Here is a 15,996-nt window from a genome sequence, read left to right as displayed (position 1 = left end):
TAACACATTTTAAGAACACAGATACAGTAATAGCCATTATAAAAGTATTATCTCCCTAACACTGTCAACACTATGCCTCTGGTAAGGTTCCAAAGTCACAGAAAGCCCATAATTAGATACACGCAACACAGGGAACCTGTAACTTGCTGTCTCCCTTTACCCATGCTCGCCACAACAATTTCAATGACCATAGTGCGGCATGGGCTCACATCACCTCACACCTTCAGCAAATGCTAGAATGGTAGATTATTTTGAAAAAGCCTTCAGCCAGCCTTCATTACAGTATGCTTCAAAAACTATTCTACTTTATCAATACTTAATATAGTTAATATCTTACAGTGGCTATTAAACTTTATGTCAATGGGTTATATATATAGAAAGTATGTATATAAAATCATTCAATACTACCTACAGTTTCCACCATCCAACAGTGGCCTCAGAATATCTGTGGACAATAATGGAGGTCTACTGCAAAAAAGCTATTTCTATCCTCCCTATAAAAATTTTGCCTGGGGGTATACTATATTCACATGTAAACAGAGTCCTGTGCATACAAACAGTTGAATCCGACCCAAGTTTTCTGCTTGTGAGCATAAACATATACCCGGAAAAAGCAAGACAGTGGTCACTAAGAGACAGACACCATATAGTTAATTCCACTTACTGTTGAAGATCCGAGTACCGACTTTGGAGACTTAATTATCCCAGCAATTGAATGACGAATAGACTCAAATTTGGATAGCCTCTCCTTTCTCTCCTGGAAATAATAAGAGGCAGCCATCAGTAGCAGCAAACCATTGAGTGTTTACATTTTACTATTTGGGTATTTATTCATAGCTCAGTTTTCTAACTATGTCAAATATAAACTTCCTGACCTAACCAACACATGTAAATTTAAAGCATTCTGCCCTTCTGCTCCCTCAATATATCTCTTTATTTGGGAAAAATGAGGAAAGTCATATAGATGAAGGAGAATCAAAGAAGAACAATAAGTTATTAAATAATAGGTACACAAAATAAGAGGCAGAGCTCTAAGAAAGCAGAGTAGGTATGGATACTCTAAAGTAAACAAAAATAAAACACACGTGTGAGTTTTCCACAAGAAAACATTAGAGGGAAAAGAAAAGAATCATGTCAATCAATCATGTGCCATGTCAATCACGATGTAAGGACATGAATACTGTAAGCCAAGTTAAGTCTCCACAGGCCTCACTTGACAGGATCACAACAGCAGTGACCACAGGGAAAGAAGGCCAGGTAAAACATCGAGGATGGGTGACAGAACTTGCTAAGTCAGTCAGCCTGCACATTTCTTTCCATGTATATTTCTGAATACCACACATCACAACAGAGGAAAACCTTCTGGGTTTTAAAACATCCAAGTCTACTGTCCCGTACAGATGAATGGAGTGAGTCCAGGCAACAAGACTAAGAAGGAGATAAGGGCCGACTAGTGGGGAGTCCAGCACTCATGGCTGGGTGTAGGACGGTGCAGAGCACATGTACTGGAGAACACTTCAGCAGCAGGGTTTCCACTCCCCAGAGAAACCTGCACTTTCTCCCCTTCCTTTCTGGAATGTCTGTCTGCTCTGAGCAGCTGGAGAGGTCACCTTGTTGCTGCAGTCACTGACAGAAACGTGCAATGAAAATGATAATGTCACCTGTACAGCAATGACAGTGTCACAAAAAAAGCAGCAGGCACTTCTGTGCCTGAATGCTTTTCCTCTGGGCAGTGTTCTTCATGAGCACACTACAGTGTTCTTCCAGAGTGTGAGTACTAAAAACATGCAACCAAACATGACACGGAGAAAGCAGAACCCAAAACTGTAATTTTTTTCTTCAACTAAGCTTAAAAAAATTATAGGAGAAAAGTTTCAGTATCAAAAACATTTTCTGTACATGAAATGATGCCGTGTACTCCATGTATTTCTATGTATTTGTATGTATTTGTATGTGCTCATGAATGCACAACGTGCCCTATTTATGCTTTTGACATCCCACCCAAGAAGAGGAAGCCTTTCATCAAAACTCTTCAACATTCCCTCAAGGGGTTAATATTAGGATGACACCACAGGTCAGAATCATCTGACAAGTAAATCAGCTGTGAGATCAAAATGACTTCAAAACCCAGTGTCCTGACATTAAGTCACAAAGTACAAGGATTCAATCTGCAAAAGCAGGCTTTCTACAGCTAAAGGCACTATTTAGATAGACTGATCTAAAACTATATTCCCAATCATGGTAATACCACCTTACAGTTTATAGACTAGTGATCAAACTGTAAATGGGATTTACACACTATTCTAGCCAGCATGTCTGCTCACTCGGTGCCCAGATTTCTAGGGGTGAAACATCAAATCCATTTGCCAAGGTCCTGTCTATGTAATACTTAATATCATCTTTAAATTACAGTTTATCAATAACATATCAGACTGTGATGAATTTACTGACAGGCTGATTTTTATAGGCAAGGATTAAATGGAAACTTAAAAGAATCACTTAAATTTTTTTTTCCAAATGCACTGTGATGTGTGCATGTGCGGGTGCTTGTGCTTGCGCGTGCGTGCATGCGTGCGTGCGTGCGTGCGTGCGTGTGTGCGTGTGTGTGTGTGTGTGTGTGTGTGTGTGTGTGTGTGTGAGGCTGCTGGTGTGAGGGGCTGGAGCGCTCACTTGCCCACCTCCCGTGAGGGCAGGATGGAGAGGTTGCTCCATAGAAGACAGGAGAGCAGATCACCTGGCAGTGACAGCTCCTCCCCGTGGAGGAAAGCAGAGGGAGGCAGTATTATGAAAACACATCTCATGTTAGGAAGATTCTGAAAAAAAAACAACCTTGACAGCCAGTTCCACATGCAGAATTAGTTTCACATTTCATTTAAGAATAGTTTTCATAGTGTGAAATTAAGTAAGTAAATGAAATCAGATCTTGATCTGTCCTTTCTGGGTCATAGTCTGTCTCTGTCTCTCTCTCTTACACACACACACACACACATTCACTGTTAACTTTATATCAAAGATTTAATTTTTAAAAGAAGTCATTTAAGAGGCTACCTTTTAAATTAGTCACCATAGATACAATGCCACTGACTGCATCTATATAACTGTATACACATACAACTGTACACACACACATAACTAGACTGTTTCATATTAACCATGAATACACCTGTGGTCACCCATTATTGATATATTTAACCTCTATAGAAAACAATACCTAAATTGCCTAAAGCGTAGTCATAACCTTCTAGTCTGATTCAAGGTCTGCAGCAGGAAGGAATGTCAGTGTCGGCCTGCTGAAGCAGGAACACAGACAAAAAGGGAAAGCATTAAGCGTCTGTGAAATCAGAGCCCATACCAAATGGCTGTCTTGATGCTGCAGCGAGTGATTACACCAAAACCACACAATAGTTCTCCAAGCAACACCCTGGAGGAAAAGCTATGGTAGGAAAGATAAGGCTCTCCCGCTGAAAGGACAGAGACTATCCAGACGTCTGCTCAGCTGACAACGTTCTCCTCAGTCTAGACCAGAAAAGTACCTGCTACCAAGACCCCTCCCTGTCACTGTGATGCATCGGTTCTGATTACAGCTTAGCTCTCAGTGTCCAGAGCACTGTGATTTTAAACAAGGTCTCTTTAAAAACGTCACACTTTTTTTTTAAATGTATTTGTGCCTTAATTTAGTTTGGGGGATATGAAGATACTTGACTTAGCAAGCGAGCTGTGTTTCTTTAAATAAAGATCCTTAATATGCAAGCAGCAGAGGCCAGCATAGCACTCTTAACTTGGTGGCACAAACATTGGCAGACATAGTCACTGCCACAAAGGCCAGTCCAATTCTCTCCCCAGAGGCCCTCAGCATGGGACACAAGAAGAAAAGTCTAGTCTCAAAGTAGCTATGGGGACACATTTTTGTTCATAATGAAACATTAAAATAATAATCTAATAGTATTTTCTACAGATTTCTGCAAACAAGTCCAATCTCATCATATTCTTTCAAGAGGCACTCCTCAGTGGGGGGAACAGTCAAACCTGAACATTCAAAGATTCAAGAGAAAGATGGAGTTGGCTGTTCTAGAACGGCAAGCTGAAGGTCATTCCTGGGGGCTCCTTGGTAAAGCAGCCATGACATCTGCAGGATGCTGCAGAGGAGCCACGACAGGAACAGTATACCACAGAGAGGATTGCTTCGGAATGCTTGGCATGAGAACTCCAGAAGTACAGGAAATACTGGCAATATCAGAACATCCTTGCAAACGGAATGAACTTATACATAAACAAATAACTCAGTCTTCTGCAGAGGAGGGCTTTCCTCAGAAGAATGAAAAGTGTGTGTTTTGTTTGTTTGTTTGTTTGTTTGTTTCAGCCAGGGTTTAGAACTGAAGTATTAAAGAGTTTTGGGATGGTTTGTTCTCACTGAAGGCACTGAAGCACTCAGGGCCTAGCCACCAAGTTAAGAGTGCTATGCTGGCCTCTGCTGCTTGCATATTAAGGATCTTTATTTAAAGAAACACAGCTCACTTGCTAAGTCAAGTATCTTCATATCCCCCAAACTAAATTAAGGCAAAAAAAAAAAAAGTGTGACGTTTTTAAAAAGACCTTGTTTAAAATAACAATGCTCTGCACACTGAGAGCTAAGTTGTAAAATGTCATAAATCATCTTTCTAACTTTCTTAATTCTATGTCACTTGTTTGTCCCTGGTTAAACATGGCTGCAAGAAGCTCCCTTCCTCCTTAACATCAGATACAGCTCAAGCTCTGGAGTGCTTCCTCCAAATATGGTAGTCCAAATCGCTGCTGCTGCTACTGCTGCTGCTGCTGCTGCTGATGATGATGATGATTCTTCAAGACGATTATATTTAGAACAAATGTGGACATACAGTATAGATAGAAGGTAGAAACAAAGATTGCCATATAGCTCTCTCTCTCCACATGCAGAGCCCAGAGTGACACAGCACTGGTGACTCAGAGTCACCAGATGGGATAAGGACTTGCTCTTGCTCTGGTAAGCTACTTTCCCCATCACAGATCACATAAGGATGCCACTGCCAGAAACTCCGCCTTTGCTTAGCCCATTCACTCCTCCCTTCTCCAAGACACTGTGGAGAAAGGACCCAGAAGGATGAGATGCACTGCAAGCCCCTTCCTGAGGAACAAGCCCCTGGTCCCCATACTGTAAGTGTTGATGACTTTGCTAAGTGTGAGTTTGGGGCTTTTTAAATATAATTATTATGAATTAGCTTGTCTAGATAGAGTGTTACAGAGATTTTGTTTTTAGAACATCCGAGAGACATGCTAACACAGTAAATTCTTCTGCTTCCTAAAGGAATAACAAAACAGGGAGCAAAGAATCCTGAGGGCAGACTGCAGCCATCATACAGGAGCTCAGAGTCCAGTTCTGCTGGAACTTAGCTAGAAGCAGTTGTGAGCTACCAGGTGGATAAAGGGAACACAACCCATTTCTCTGCAAGAACAGTGAATGTTCGCAACTATCAGGCTAGCTGTCCAGCACCCTCATCCCTCATCTTCAAGTTTTTGAGAAACTATTTTCCAGTGGTAGGGAACTTTCCTACCATGCATGAGACTCTGGGATTAGTCACCACAAAACAAACAAACAGACAGACAAGCAAATAACTAGCAAATAATGAAAACTTAAAAACAAAACTGCTGAGAATTCAGGAAGGAGGAACAGACGGAGTCGGTTAAGGCCTCAGAGACTCAAAAGCAGACTAGTTATCCATGAACATTAAAAAAAAAAAAAAAAAAGCCATCATTCCAGTGAATGAGGAGTTAGAGAAATCTGTGAAGTGCCAGGGTTTCTCAAAGTTAGAACAAAGAGAAAGGTTGAGGGATGAGGACTGGTGGTAGATCAGGAGAGAGCAATCCCTTCAGGTATCTGTACAGTCTGTATAATACCACTGTAAGAATACAAACTTTCAACTCCTTCACATCCTTACCAACACTGTTTTCTGTTGCTTGATGACAGGCGCACAGGTTGGTGTGAATGGTTACTTGCTTCGTTTCTGAAGGACAAGTTCACCAAATGTGAAATTCAATGGTAAGATGGGTTTTTAGAGCACAGTCTTCTGACCTTCACTGTTTCCAGTAAAAAGTCAGCTGGAATACAATCTCTCCTTTATATATAATGTTTTTCTTCCCTATTTTTAAATTGAATACAGTATGAGTAAATATAAACTTATTCACACACATGCAGAGTAATGGAAGAGATGGAAAGAGGGTGAGAGGGACCGACAAAGGGAGGGAGGGAGGGAGGAAAGGAGGAAGAGAGGCGGGGAGAAGCTGCAGCTAGAAAACAAGGCTAGTGCTGCTCTGATGCCCTCTGGCCTCAGGGCCCCTCTCCCTTCTTCAACCCCAGCTACATGGAATATATGATGATCACAGTCTGCATGTTTCCATGTTGTGCTTCAGTCTGCTTCATGCCTCTATCAGCATGCCTTCCATCTCCCTTACTTCCCTTCTTTGTCTGCTCTATTATTAACAAGCCCATCTAATGAATCTCAGTACCCATGTACTTTCTAGCAATGCTATTTTTATAGCAGTACACTGCTGCTGAAATGCTCCATCTTTCCACACCCATTGTCCACCCTTTGTACTGGATCCTTTTTGTAAAAGCTATACTGAACGCACCATCTGGTCATTTTGCTATCTGGGTCATCTCTTGTCTGTCTATGTTATAAATAAAGAGTCACAAGCCTTCTGAGCGTGTCATATAATTCTGCATTATTGCCAGGAAGCTTGCATAAAAGAACAGGAGTCTGAGTTCAATATTTACCTAGAGAAAAGCACATATCTATTCACCATTCTTGCTGTCAAAATTGTCATGTTATAGCAACAGTTACTAAGCAGGGTCTACATCAGTTGAAGTTTTAGTTTGATCTGATGACCAGTCACTTACTCATATCACTAAGGAGCTGTCTTTCAGACTCAAGTACCCAGCAGGAGGGGTCACAGCCCCATGTACTTCAAGAGCCACAAACTCAAGTAAATCCTTCCTACTATAAGTTGCCTTGGTTGTGCTGCTTTATCACAGCAACAGAGAAACAACTACTACTCTTGTCCAGAGAAAGAGAGGACAGGGGAGAGAGGGAGAAGAAACAGAAGTGACATCAGGTAAGGAGATGGGAGAGGAAGGGGGAGCTGGGGAGATAATCTCGTCCCACTCGGAGGGCCTTTCTACTTCTAGTCTGTCCCAAGAGCCTAAACACTGTCATTGCCAGTTTGTCAAAGCCTTGTTGGGTGCCCTTTATTGATACAGTGTGACCCAGGATGGCAGTCCAGAGAAACTTTCTCTCATTAAAGGCTTCTTCGTTCTAAACAGGTCCATGGAGGTTTGTTTGCTCGGCTTTTCTGATGGACGTTTACAAGCTAGGATTCAGTAGCTCATCACTTAACTTTGTTCTTAAGAATCATCAGTGGTCCCTGGAACTCTCCATAGCCAATCACATTTGCATTTATTCAGACAGTTACCCATCAGTCACCATTTCACAGGCATGCAGGATGCAAAACAAGAGTTATACTCGGGGTCCTCAAAAGGCAGAAACTAAAAAGCATTAATTCATCAAACCCAGTCTTCATTTTGAAGATATCATTTGAGGACATATAGCCAAGGTTACAGACTATATTCTGCAGCTGACACTTTAAAGGATTAAAGGCCAGGCAGGATAAAGAGGCATATTTATGCAATACCAGCACTAGGGACATGGGGCGGGAGGGTGAAGAGTTACAAGGCAGTCTGGAATACCTAGTAAGACCTTTAAAAAAAAAGTTAAAAGGCCAAATGTCTCATAAGTCTTGGTTTCTGTTATTTTGATTTTTAAAACTGCTTGCTAATTGTCTTTGTGGGTGAGAAGATCCTCTTTACACTATGTTTCTTGCAGATGGTCCACAAGGACACCGTGAAGACTACTAAGTCCACACTTCCTCTTTGTAAAGGTTTAAGTTTCCAGCTTTATCAAAGTGTCTTCCAGGTGCGTTGCTCTTTAGTATTCAGGTACAGGCCAGTGACCAATAATCTTTTCACCTGTTCAGCCATCCTCCTGCTGCTTCCAACTAATAACTGGGAACATTTAGAACTTCAAGGACACAGTCAAGAGTTTATTCATTAGGACAGAATCAGAAACAGTAAAACATAAAAGAAAGTCCTAAGACAATCAAATAACAAAAGCAATAAATTTTAAATAAAGAAAAGGATTGGTTTCATTTTTCACTGCTATTATCAGCTAATAACATTCAACCAAGAGATGACGTTCAGAAAGAACTAAAATGAGGCCCCTTCCCTAACCAAGAAAATATCTCCAACTGGTAACTGCATGCAATGCAAAAATGTTTTTTCCAGTAGAGTCTCACTGTGCATACAACCATAATTCAGGTCAGGCCTCATGCTCAGTAGCAGATGACCAACACAAAATGAACTTGGTGTGTTCTGTAGAATTTTTGTTTGATAATGCTTGTTTTGCCTTTTTTTTTTTAAACAATCTAACTGGTCTTTTTGCTTGTACATTATTGTTTCTAGTTTTGTGTTTTTATGGATGTGTGTGTATATACACGTGTGCATGTGTATGCGTATGTCATATGTGCTTGTTCGTATGTAGATATATATTTGCTTGTTTGTTTTCTAAAGAAAGAGAGAAGGCATGGAGTTGGTAGGGTGAGGAGGTTAGGAGGACCCGAGAGAGGATGAAGGAAGAGAAAATGCATTGTATGAAAAATATTTTCAGTAAAACAAATGCAGCGGGGATCAGAAGACATGGACTTAAGAAAAGAAGGAAGGAAGGAGTTGGCTAAGCTCTTCTCCCTCTCAGCCAGGAATAATGCTGGTCACTCTCTGGGGCAGTGCCCTCTCCTGCCTGAGACCCTTGGAACTGATTCAGTACAAGAGAGGGAGAGCTCCCAAGAAGGAGCAGAGAAATTGATGATGCGCGACTGAACTTGTCATGGATCCAGACATGATAGTAGAAGAACTCTACTCTAACAGGCCGACTTAGGAGACTGTTACGTCAACACAGACTGACTCAGCCTGCTTCCTTGGGTTGTGCATTTGTGGTTACAGAGTTCCACAGAGTAATTACAAATGTGTGCTGACACTATTCAAAATGCTAAGAACCAACCTAAGTGTCTACCAATGAGTGCATAAGGAAAATATGTATATTCACAATATAATAAATACTATTTAGCCTTGAAGAAAAAAAAATCACATCTGGAGAGACAGCTCAGTGGCTAACGCTTGCCACACAAGCATGAGGAAATGACATCAGCTGCCCAACACTCAGGTGAAAATCCATGTGTGACAACTACACCTGTAACCTGCAAACTACTAGGGAGCAGACACAGGAAAGGCCCTGGCCAACAGACCATGCAAAATTAGCAAGAGGTTCAAAAACTACAACAAGAAGGGAGGCAGGCAAGGCAGGTGACAGGTGGAAAGCACCCAATGTCAAATACACACATATTTTTTCCACAAAGAATTCTCAATATTTTCTACACATTTTGTTGCTATTCCTTGAATTTATCATTCATTGTCTTTTTCAAAAGGAATTATATTGCCTGGAAAAAAAGGTTTCCTTATTTGTTGAAAGAGCAATGCAAAGACAAAACTGATGAATGAGCTGGCCAACTCCTGAGGAACATAAGCTGTGTGCCATCAGGTGCTCCTGACTTCTGAAGGGGAGAACTTACTATGTGTGCAGCACAGCGCAGCACAGAGGCAGTCACAGGAGCCACAGAGATGGGAGGTGCCACTGACACTTTACTTAATGACAAGGAATTTTACATGTCACAGTATATTCTTCTTTTGATTTTTACAAACATAAAACAGTAAAAATAATTCACAGCTGGTAGCTATCTACAAATGGGTCAGGTTTTGTATTTGTACATGAGCCATGATACTCTACCCAGTAATATGTCTTTTCAATTATATAGACTCTGACACAGACACAGTATTAGGGATGACTAAGAAAGAAGATTTAGACATCAGACTAAGGTTTAAATTCTCAGTCTACCTTCAAGTTGCAGTCTATATAACCTTGGCCAAGGAGGCTATACGCACTCTGCACCAATTTTCTCTTGTGTGTTCTGAGAATCATACTAGCAGTGACTTTAGGAAGGTAGAGTACTGCCAAACAAGGGTAGAGGAAGATTCACATGGGACACACAAAGGGACTAGTAACACTCTGGGCATCCAAAAACTGGTAAATTTGATCTGAATATAAGTAACTACCATTCTACTGATGTCATAATCACAACACAGGAAAATTTTCATCAGTTAAAAATATCAATTATAACATGCAACATCTGTGAATATGCCATTATTTTTCAAGGGTGCTGGGATGACAATGTTAGCAGAGTTAGACATCAAGATGAGACTGTCCTACACTGTTCAAGCTGCTCCTAATGCAATGTCACTTACATTCAGAAGATGGCAGAGAGAATAAGAGCAGCCAGTGAGGCTATGAGGAAGAAACAAAGTGATGTGCTGTGTATAGGAGGCAACGAACAGCAAGGTTTTCAGCAGCCACCAGAGGCTGAGAGAAGCAGGAGCAGGTTCCCCGTAGAGAGAGAAGGAAGCAATAACCTGGTACAGTGCTCTGCAGCTTTGGATTTCCCCAACACTGAGGTAAGTTTGTAGTAATGTGTTACGCTGTCAAGAACATTGATATAAGGTGACAAAGAAAAATCATTTCACATTTGTCATAGAAAACAATCACTGACTTTATTAAAAAAAATCACCCTTTATAACAAATCAAAAAAAATTGGTCAAATATGACATCGTTCTCACAAATCCTATACAACAAAATTAAAGTGTGTGTTTGTGTGTGTGCACATGTAAATACATGTGCAATTTGTTTTTCACTTCCTATCCACATTTAGAAACTCATCTCAAACTGAAACAACACCTTGCCTCAAAATTTACTGCCAACTATATGTTGTAGTCGGAAAGACAGATTTCCTCAGCAGAAGCCTTGATCGTTCCAAGAAAGCATGTAGCAATATTTACCATCACTACAATTAAGAATTAAAGTGTTATCAGCCAGCTGGCACAGGAGCAAGAACACTGGCTCTTTCTCTGCCTTGATGGCATCATTTTCACACAAATCGGCATGGTTTGTAGCTCTTGGATTTCAGGGTGTAATACATTCAGGAAATAAAAAGACCTTAAAGGCAAAAAGAAGGCTATGAGGTGGCTTACTGTTCAGAGTACCTGCCTAATGGGTAAGGTTGGCTTCAATCCCCAGCAACAAAGTGTATGTATGTATGTATGTATGTATGGATGGATGGATGGATGGATGGATGACAAGAAAGAGGGGAAGGAGAGAAGGAGGGAGGAAGGGAAAGAATATTCAACTTTCAAGCAAAAAAATATTTGTGTATGCAGATGGGACATCACTAAAAACATCAACATTAAAGACAAGTACAGAAATTCCTAATCAATTACTCTCTCAGCTGTTGCAATGTAATCGTGAAATAAAACTCCCTAAAATTGCAGTAGAAAGGACCTCCTATAAGTTTCTCTACTCCAAGTTTTGATTTTATAAAACATGGAGACTAAAGGTAAAATGAGGTCCTCAAAATGCTTATAGAAATGACAAATCTAACTCTCACTCCATATCTACTGTCATCAGTTAGATTACATCCACAGAGTCAACCAATGGACAACATTAATAACTCAGTCAAAAATTTAAGTGGGAGGGGAGGTAGACACACTTTAATTCTTATATTTGAAACATTCAACCACAACATTTAGTCTGTACAAAGCTATGGTTCACTTACACCTAAAATGATCTTCCATACACAACTGTAATACTGCAGGCAGCCGGCCTTCCCTGGTGCTGACTGTGTGCCAATTGCATACACGACTTCTGTGTGCTGCACACCTTCTACATTACCTTGGATCAGGTCTTGGCAATACCCTCTCTCACAGATCAGAGAGTCAAAGATTACAGAGTGCTCAAGTAATGTCTCCAAGAACATAATAATGAGTTCTTAGAATACTGCTTCTCACAGTCAAATCTAAAATGTACTGTAAATCCAAAATTCCTTCCTAGACTTATAGGGGTGACTATTTATAGAACTGAATTGACAATTTTAAAGATCAACCTCACTGCTTCAGAAGTGTACCTAGAATATATAGACACAGGGAATATTCTTCTGAGGCCTACAAAGATATTAAATAGCTAAAAGTTATATTAAACCTAGAATAGAATTTCAGATTTTAAAAATAACTTACCTTGGAACAAAGTACAACTAATTAACTACTCCATTTGGACATATCTTTTAACGATTGTCTTCATAAAACAAACTGTAGATCCCTATCTTCTCAAATACTTGCAAGTGAGCACTGTTTGATTTTCTTATGAACTGAGATATTAGAGACTGATATGCAATTTCTTCTGTCTGTATTTTGTACCTTTCCTAACTCCCATGTTTTTAAAGTCCTCATGCTTTGAGACCAGGTAGTATTCTGGTAACAATTTTAATCAACAGGCCATCTTACTATCTTACTGTTCTCGAAACTCATAGAGAATCCATCACTAGTAGCTTTTCTATATACCAAAAACACGCATGCTGAGAAAGAGACCATGGAAACACTCCCACCCACAAGAGCCTCAAAAAAAAAAAAAAAAAAAAAAACTAGAAATAAACCTAAACAAGGATTTGAAAAAAGTCTATAATAAAAAAATCAAATTTCTGAATAAAAAAGATTGAAGATATCAGAAGAAGAAAGGGGGGATCTCCAATGGTCATGGACCAGTACAATAAATATTGTGAAAATGAACATCCTACCAAAGGCAACTTATAGATTCAACAAAACTCTAATCACAATAATATGCTTTGTAGAAAAAAGAAAAGAAATCCCTAAATTCATATAGAAGCACAGAAGACCCCAGATAGCCAGAACAGTACTGAACAAAAAGGTCACTTCTGGAGAGATTAGCGCACCAGGTTTCATGCTACACTGCACAGTTACAATAATAAAATCAGCATGGTACTATCACACAAATACACAAGTACATCAGCGGAATAAAACAGACCCAAGCACAAGTATAAGTGCAGCCATCTTGAACAGCTACTGTGGTAGTCTGAATAGGGTTGACTCCCATAGTCTCCTATATATTTAAATGCTTAGTCATGAGAGAGTGGCACTATTAGAGAATCACTGGAAAGACTGGAAGGTGTGACCTATTGGAGAGGGGTGGTCTTGCTGGAAGAAGTATGTCACTGGGAGTCTGGGCTTTGGGGATTCCAAAGCCCACACCAGGCCAACTTGCTCTGCTCAGCTATTTCTCCAGCATCACATTGCCATGACTGTTATAACTCCCTGCCAAAATAACAGACTAAGCTTCTCAAACAGTAAGCAAGCCCCAATTAAATATGATCCTGTGTAAGAGTTGCCTTGGTCACACAACAGTGACTAAGACAGTAACAAATGAGGAGAAGGAGGAAGGAGGAGGAGGAGGACATGGAGGAGGAGAAAGAAGCAGAAGCAGGAGGAGGAGGTGAAGGCAAAGAAAGAGAAAGAGGAGGAGGAGGAAGAGGAAGAGGAAGAGGAGGAGGAGGAGGAGGAGGAGGAGGAGGAGGAGGAGGAGGCGGCAGCATCGGAGAAACCACTGCCTGACACAGCCGATTGTTTGATGAATGAAGATGAATGAGCAGAAGTTTAAAACATTTAATCTACAAGAAAGTTTACAATCACTGCAAAAGAATATTACAGGAAGCATTAAAGGACTACTTTCAATATTGTGTTATGGAGAATAAGAAAGAGTTGGCATTCTTCTCTTTAAAAAGACACTGAAAACCAATGACACTGAAGTAGAAAGAAAAGCAAACGACCAGGAATAACAGCCTAAGGTGCTGTGTTTCCACAAGAAAACTACACTGGACTAGTCCCACTTCCCAGGGTAGCTCTGATTAAAGGAACAGCTCCTACCTAAAATTAGCTCTTGTCAGCTATTGTGTGCTCTGTGCTAATTTAAAAACATAGCTGGATACATCAAAGAGTAAACACCAAAGCCACAATATCTCTCTAAAAAGAAGGTAAACTGTGACTCTATGGGGATGCAAGGCCCTACCATCAGTCCAGGAGGTAAGTCAGTTCAGACCCTGCTTGTGCTAGTAAAGACAGTCACATCAGTCTAAGGAAGACAATGGCAAAAGGGCACTCATGGTCCTACCATGTGCCCAAACTCTGCCAGAATCAGCTAATAAACACAGATAAAACATTGTGGCTATGCATGAAATTTCGGAGAAGAGATCCAGTATGTATCTACTTTGTCGAGCTGTTGGAAGATTCATTTCAGTGCACTTCTATGCTAAATATCTTGCTGAGGACAGTGGTTGAAAACTATCAACCTAACAGTCATTACCCTGCTTTCTCTATTAAAAATCACAAGGTAGTAAAATGCTAATTTTTTAAATTTCTACTTTGTATTTTAAATGTATTATAACAGATACAAAAGAAAATGAAAAAACAGTTTCACAAAATAAATGACAAAAATTATATTTTAAAACCAATTCAACATATAAAGAACAGAATGTAAATATAAAATATCAAAGATAAAAGAATATACAAAAATGAGGAGTAGAAGAGCAAGTGCTATCTTGAAAGCTAAAGAGTGAGTTGATCATGCCATCAGCTCTTTAGGATGTTAACATCTGGAAAGTCAGAGATGATGACTACATGATGATAAGTCTATGTACATGACAATTTCAAAGGAGTTTATTATCCTCTAATGTTTTTATGAATATGCAAATTGAGAGCCATAAAATCCACACACTCAGTGATGACCTGTAAATTTATGAGTAGTATTACCTAATGACATGACAATTAATTAGAATATGGTAACCCAAATATTCCACTGAGAAACATTAAGGCAGTAACTGTGTATCTGTTTCCATTCTTTTCAAAGAGAAGAAAAACAATAGGCAGTGAATTGATCACTGAATATCCCATTCTTATTACAAAGCCAGAACTTGTTTTTCCTAACATAGAAAAATGTGGACAAAACCAGCCTAATATATCAGAGCCTTAATTAGAAAATGCAGGCAGTTAAGTTTGAACTAAACAAAATGTTCATAAAACTCTTAAAGGACTAAGCAGATAGTCTCTGGATGGCCTTCCCTTCAGTCTCTAGGCTACACTTTATCTCCGTATTTGCTCCTGTGAGGATTTTGTTCTCCTTCTAAGAAGGACCGAAGTACCCACACTTTGGTCTTCTTCTTCTTAAGTTTCATGTGGTCTGTGAATTGTATCTTGGTTATTTGGAGGTTTTAGGCTAATATCCACTTTTCAGTGAGTGCATACCATGTGTGTGTGCTGTCCCACCTGGGCATTCATTCCATATACAGTTACCAAACCCAGACACTATTGTGGATGCCAAGAAGTGCATGCTGAAAGGAGTTTGATATGGCTGTCTCCTGAGAAGCCCTGCCAGAGCATTACAAATACAGAGGTGGATGTTCATAGCCACCCATTGAACTGAGTGTGGGGTCCCCAATAGAGGAGTTAGAGAAAGGACTGAAGGAGCTGAAAGGGTTTGCAACCCCACAGAAAGAACAACAATATCAACCAACCAGACCCCTAAGAGCTTCCAGTGACTAAGCCATCAACAAAGGAGTACACATGGCTCCAGCTGCATAAGTTGTCAGATACCAATGGGAGGAGATGTCCTTGGTCCTATGAAGGCTCGATAGATGCCCCAGTGTAGGGAAACTGAGGGCAGGGAAGTGGGAGTGGGTGGGTGGGTGGAGGAACACCCTCATAGAAGCAGGGGGAAGGAGGATGGGATGGGGGTTTCAGAGGTGGAAGACCGGGAAAGGGGATGACATTTGAAGTGTAAATAAATAAAATATCCAATAAAAAGAAGAAAAGAGCCGGGCGTGGTGGCTCACGCCTTTAATCCCAGCACTTGGGAGGCAGAGGCAGGCGGATTTCTGAGTTCGAGGCCAGCCTGGTCTACAGAGTGAGTTCCAGGACAGCCAGGGCTA

General features: G+C 40.4%; 1 protein-coding gene across 6 annotated transcripts in view; it reads right to left on the bottom strand.

Moving 5' to 3' along the window:
- Positions 1-15,996, bottom strand: part of Fer (FER tyrosine kinase) — a 276,129-nt gene that overhangs the window by 169,516 nt on the left and 90,617 nt on the right. For all 6 annotated transcript variants that reach the window (XR_003835255.1, XM_029470881.1, XM_021186574.2 and 3 more), the window contains one exon: positions 665-757. Coding sequence is in view for 5 of the 6 variants with exons in the window: in XM_029470881.1 (XP_029326741.1) it covers positions 665-757 (93 nt within the window). In the remaining variant the exon portion in view is untranslated. The remainder of the gene's footprint in view (positions 1-664; positions 758-15,996) is intronic.

The sequence above is a fragment of the Mus caroli genome, chromosome 17 (assembly GCF_900094665.2).
Source record: "Mus caroli chromosome 17, CAROLI_EIJ_v1.1, whole genome shotgun sequence".
Taxonomy (NCBI): domain Eukaryota; kingdom Metazoa; phylum Chordata; class Mammalia; order Rodentia; family Muridae; genus Mus; species Mus caroli.
This window is presented reverse-complemented; position numbering and strand designations above follow the sequence as displayed.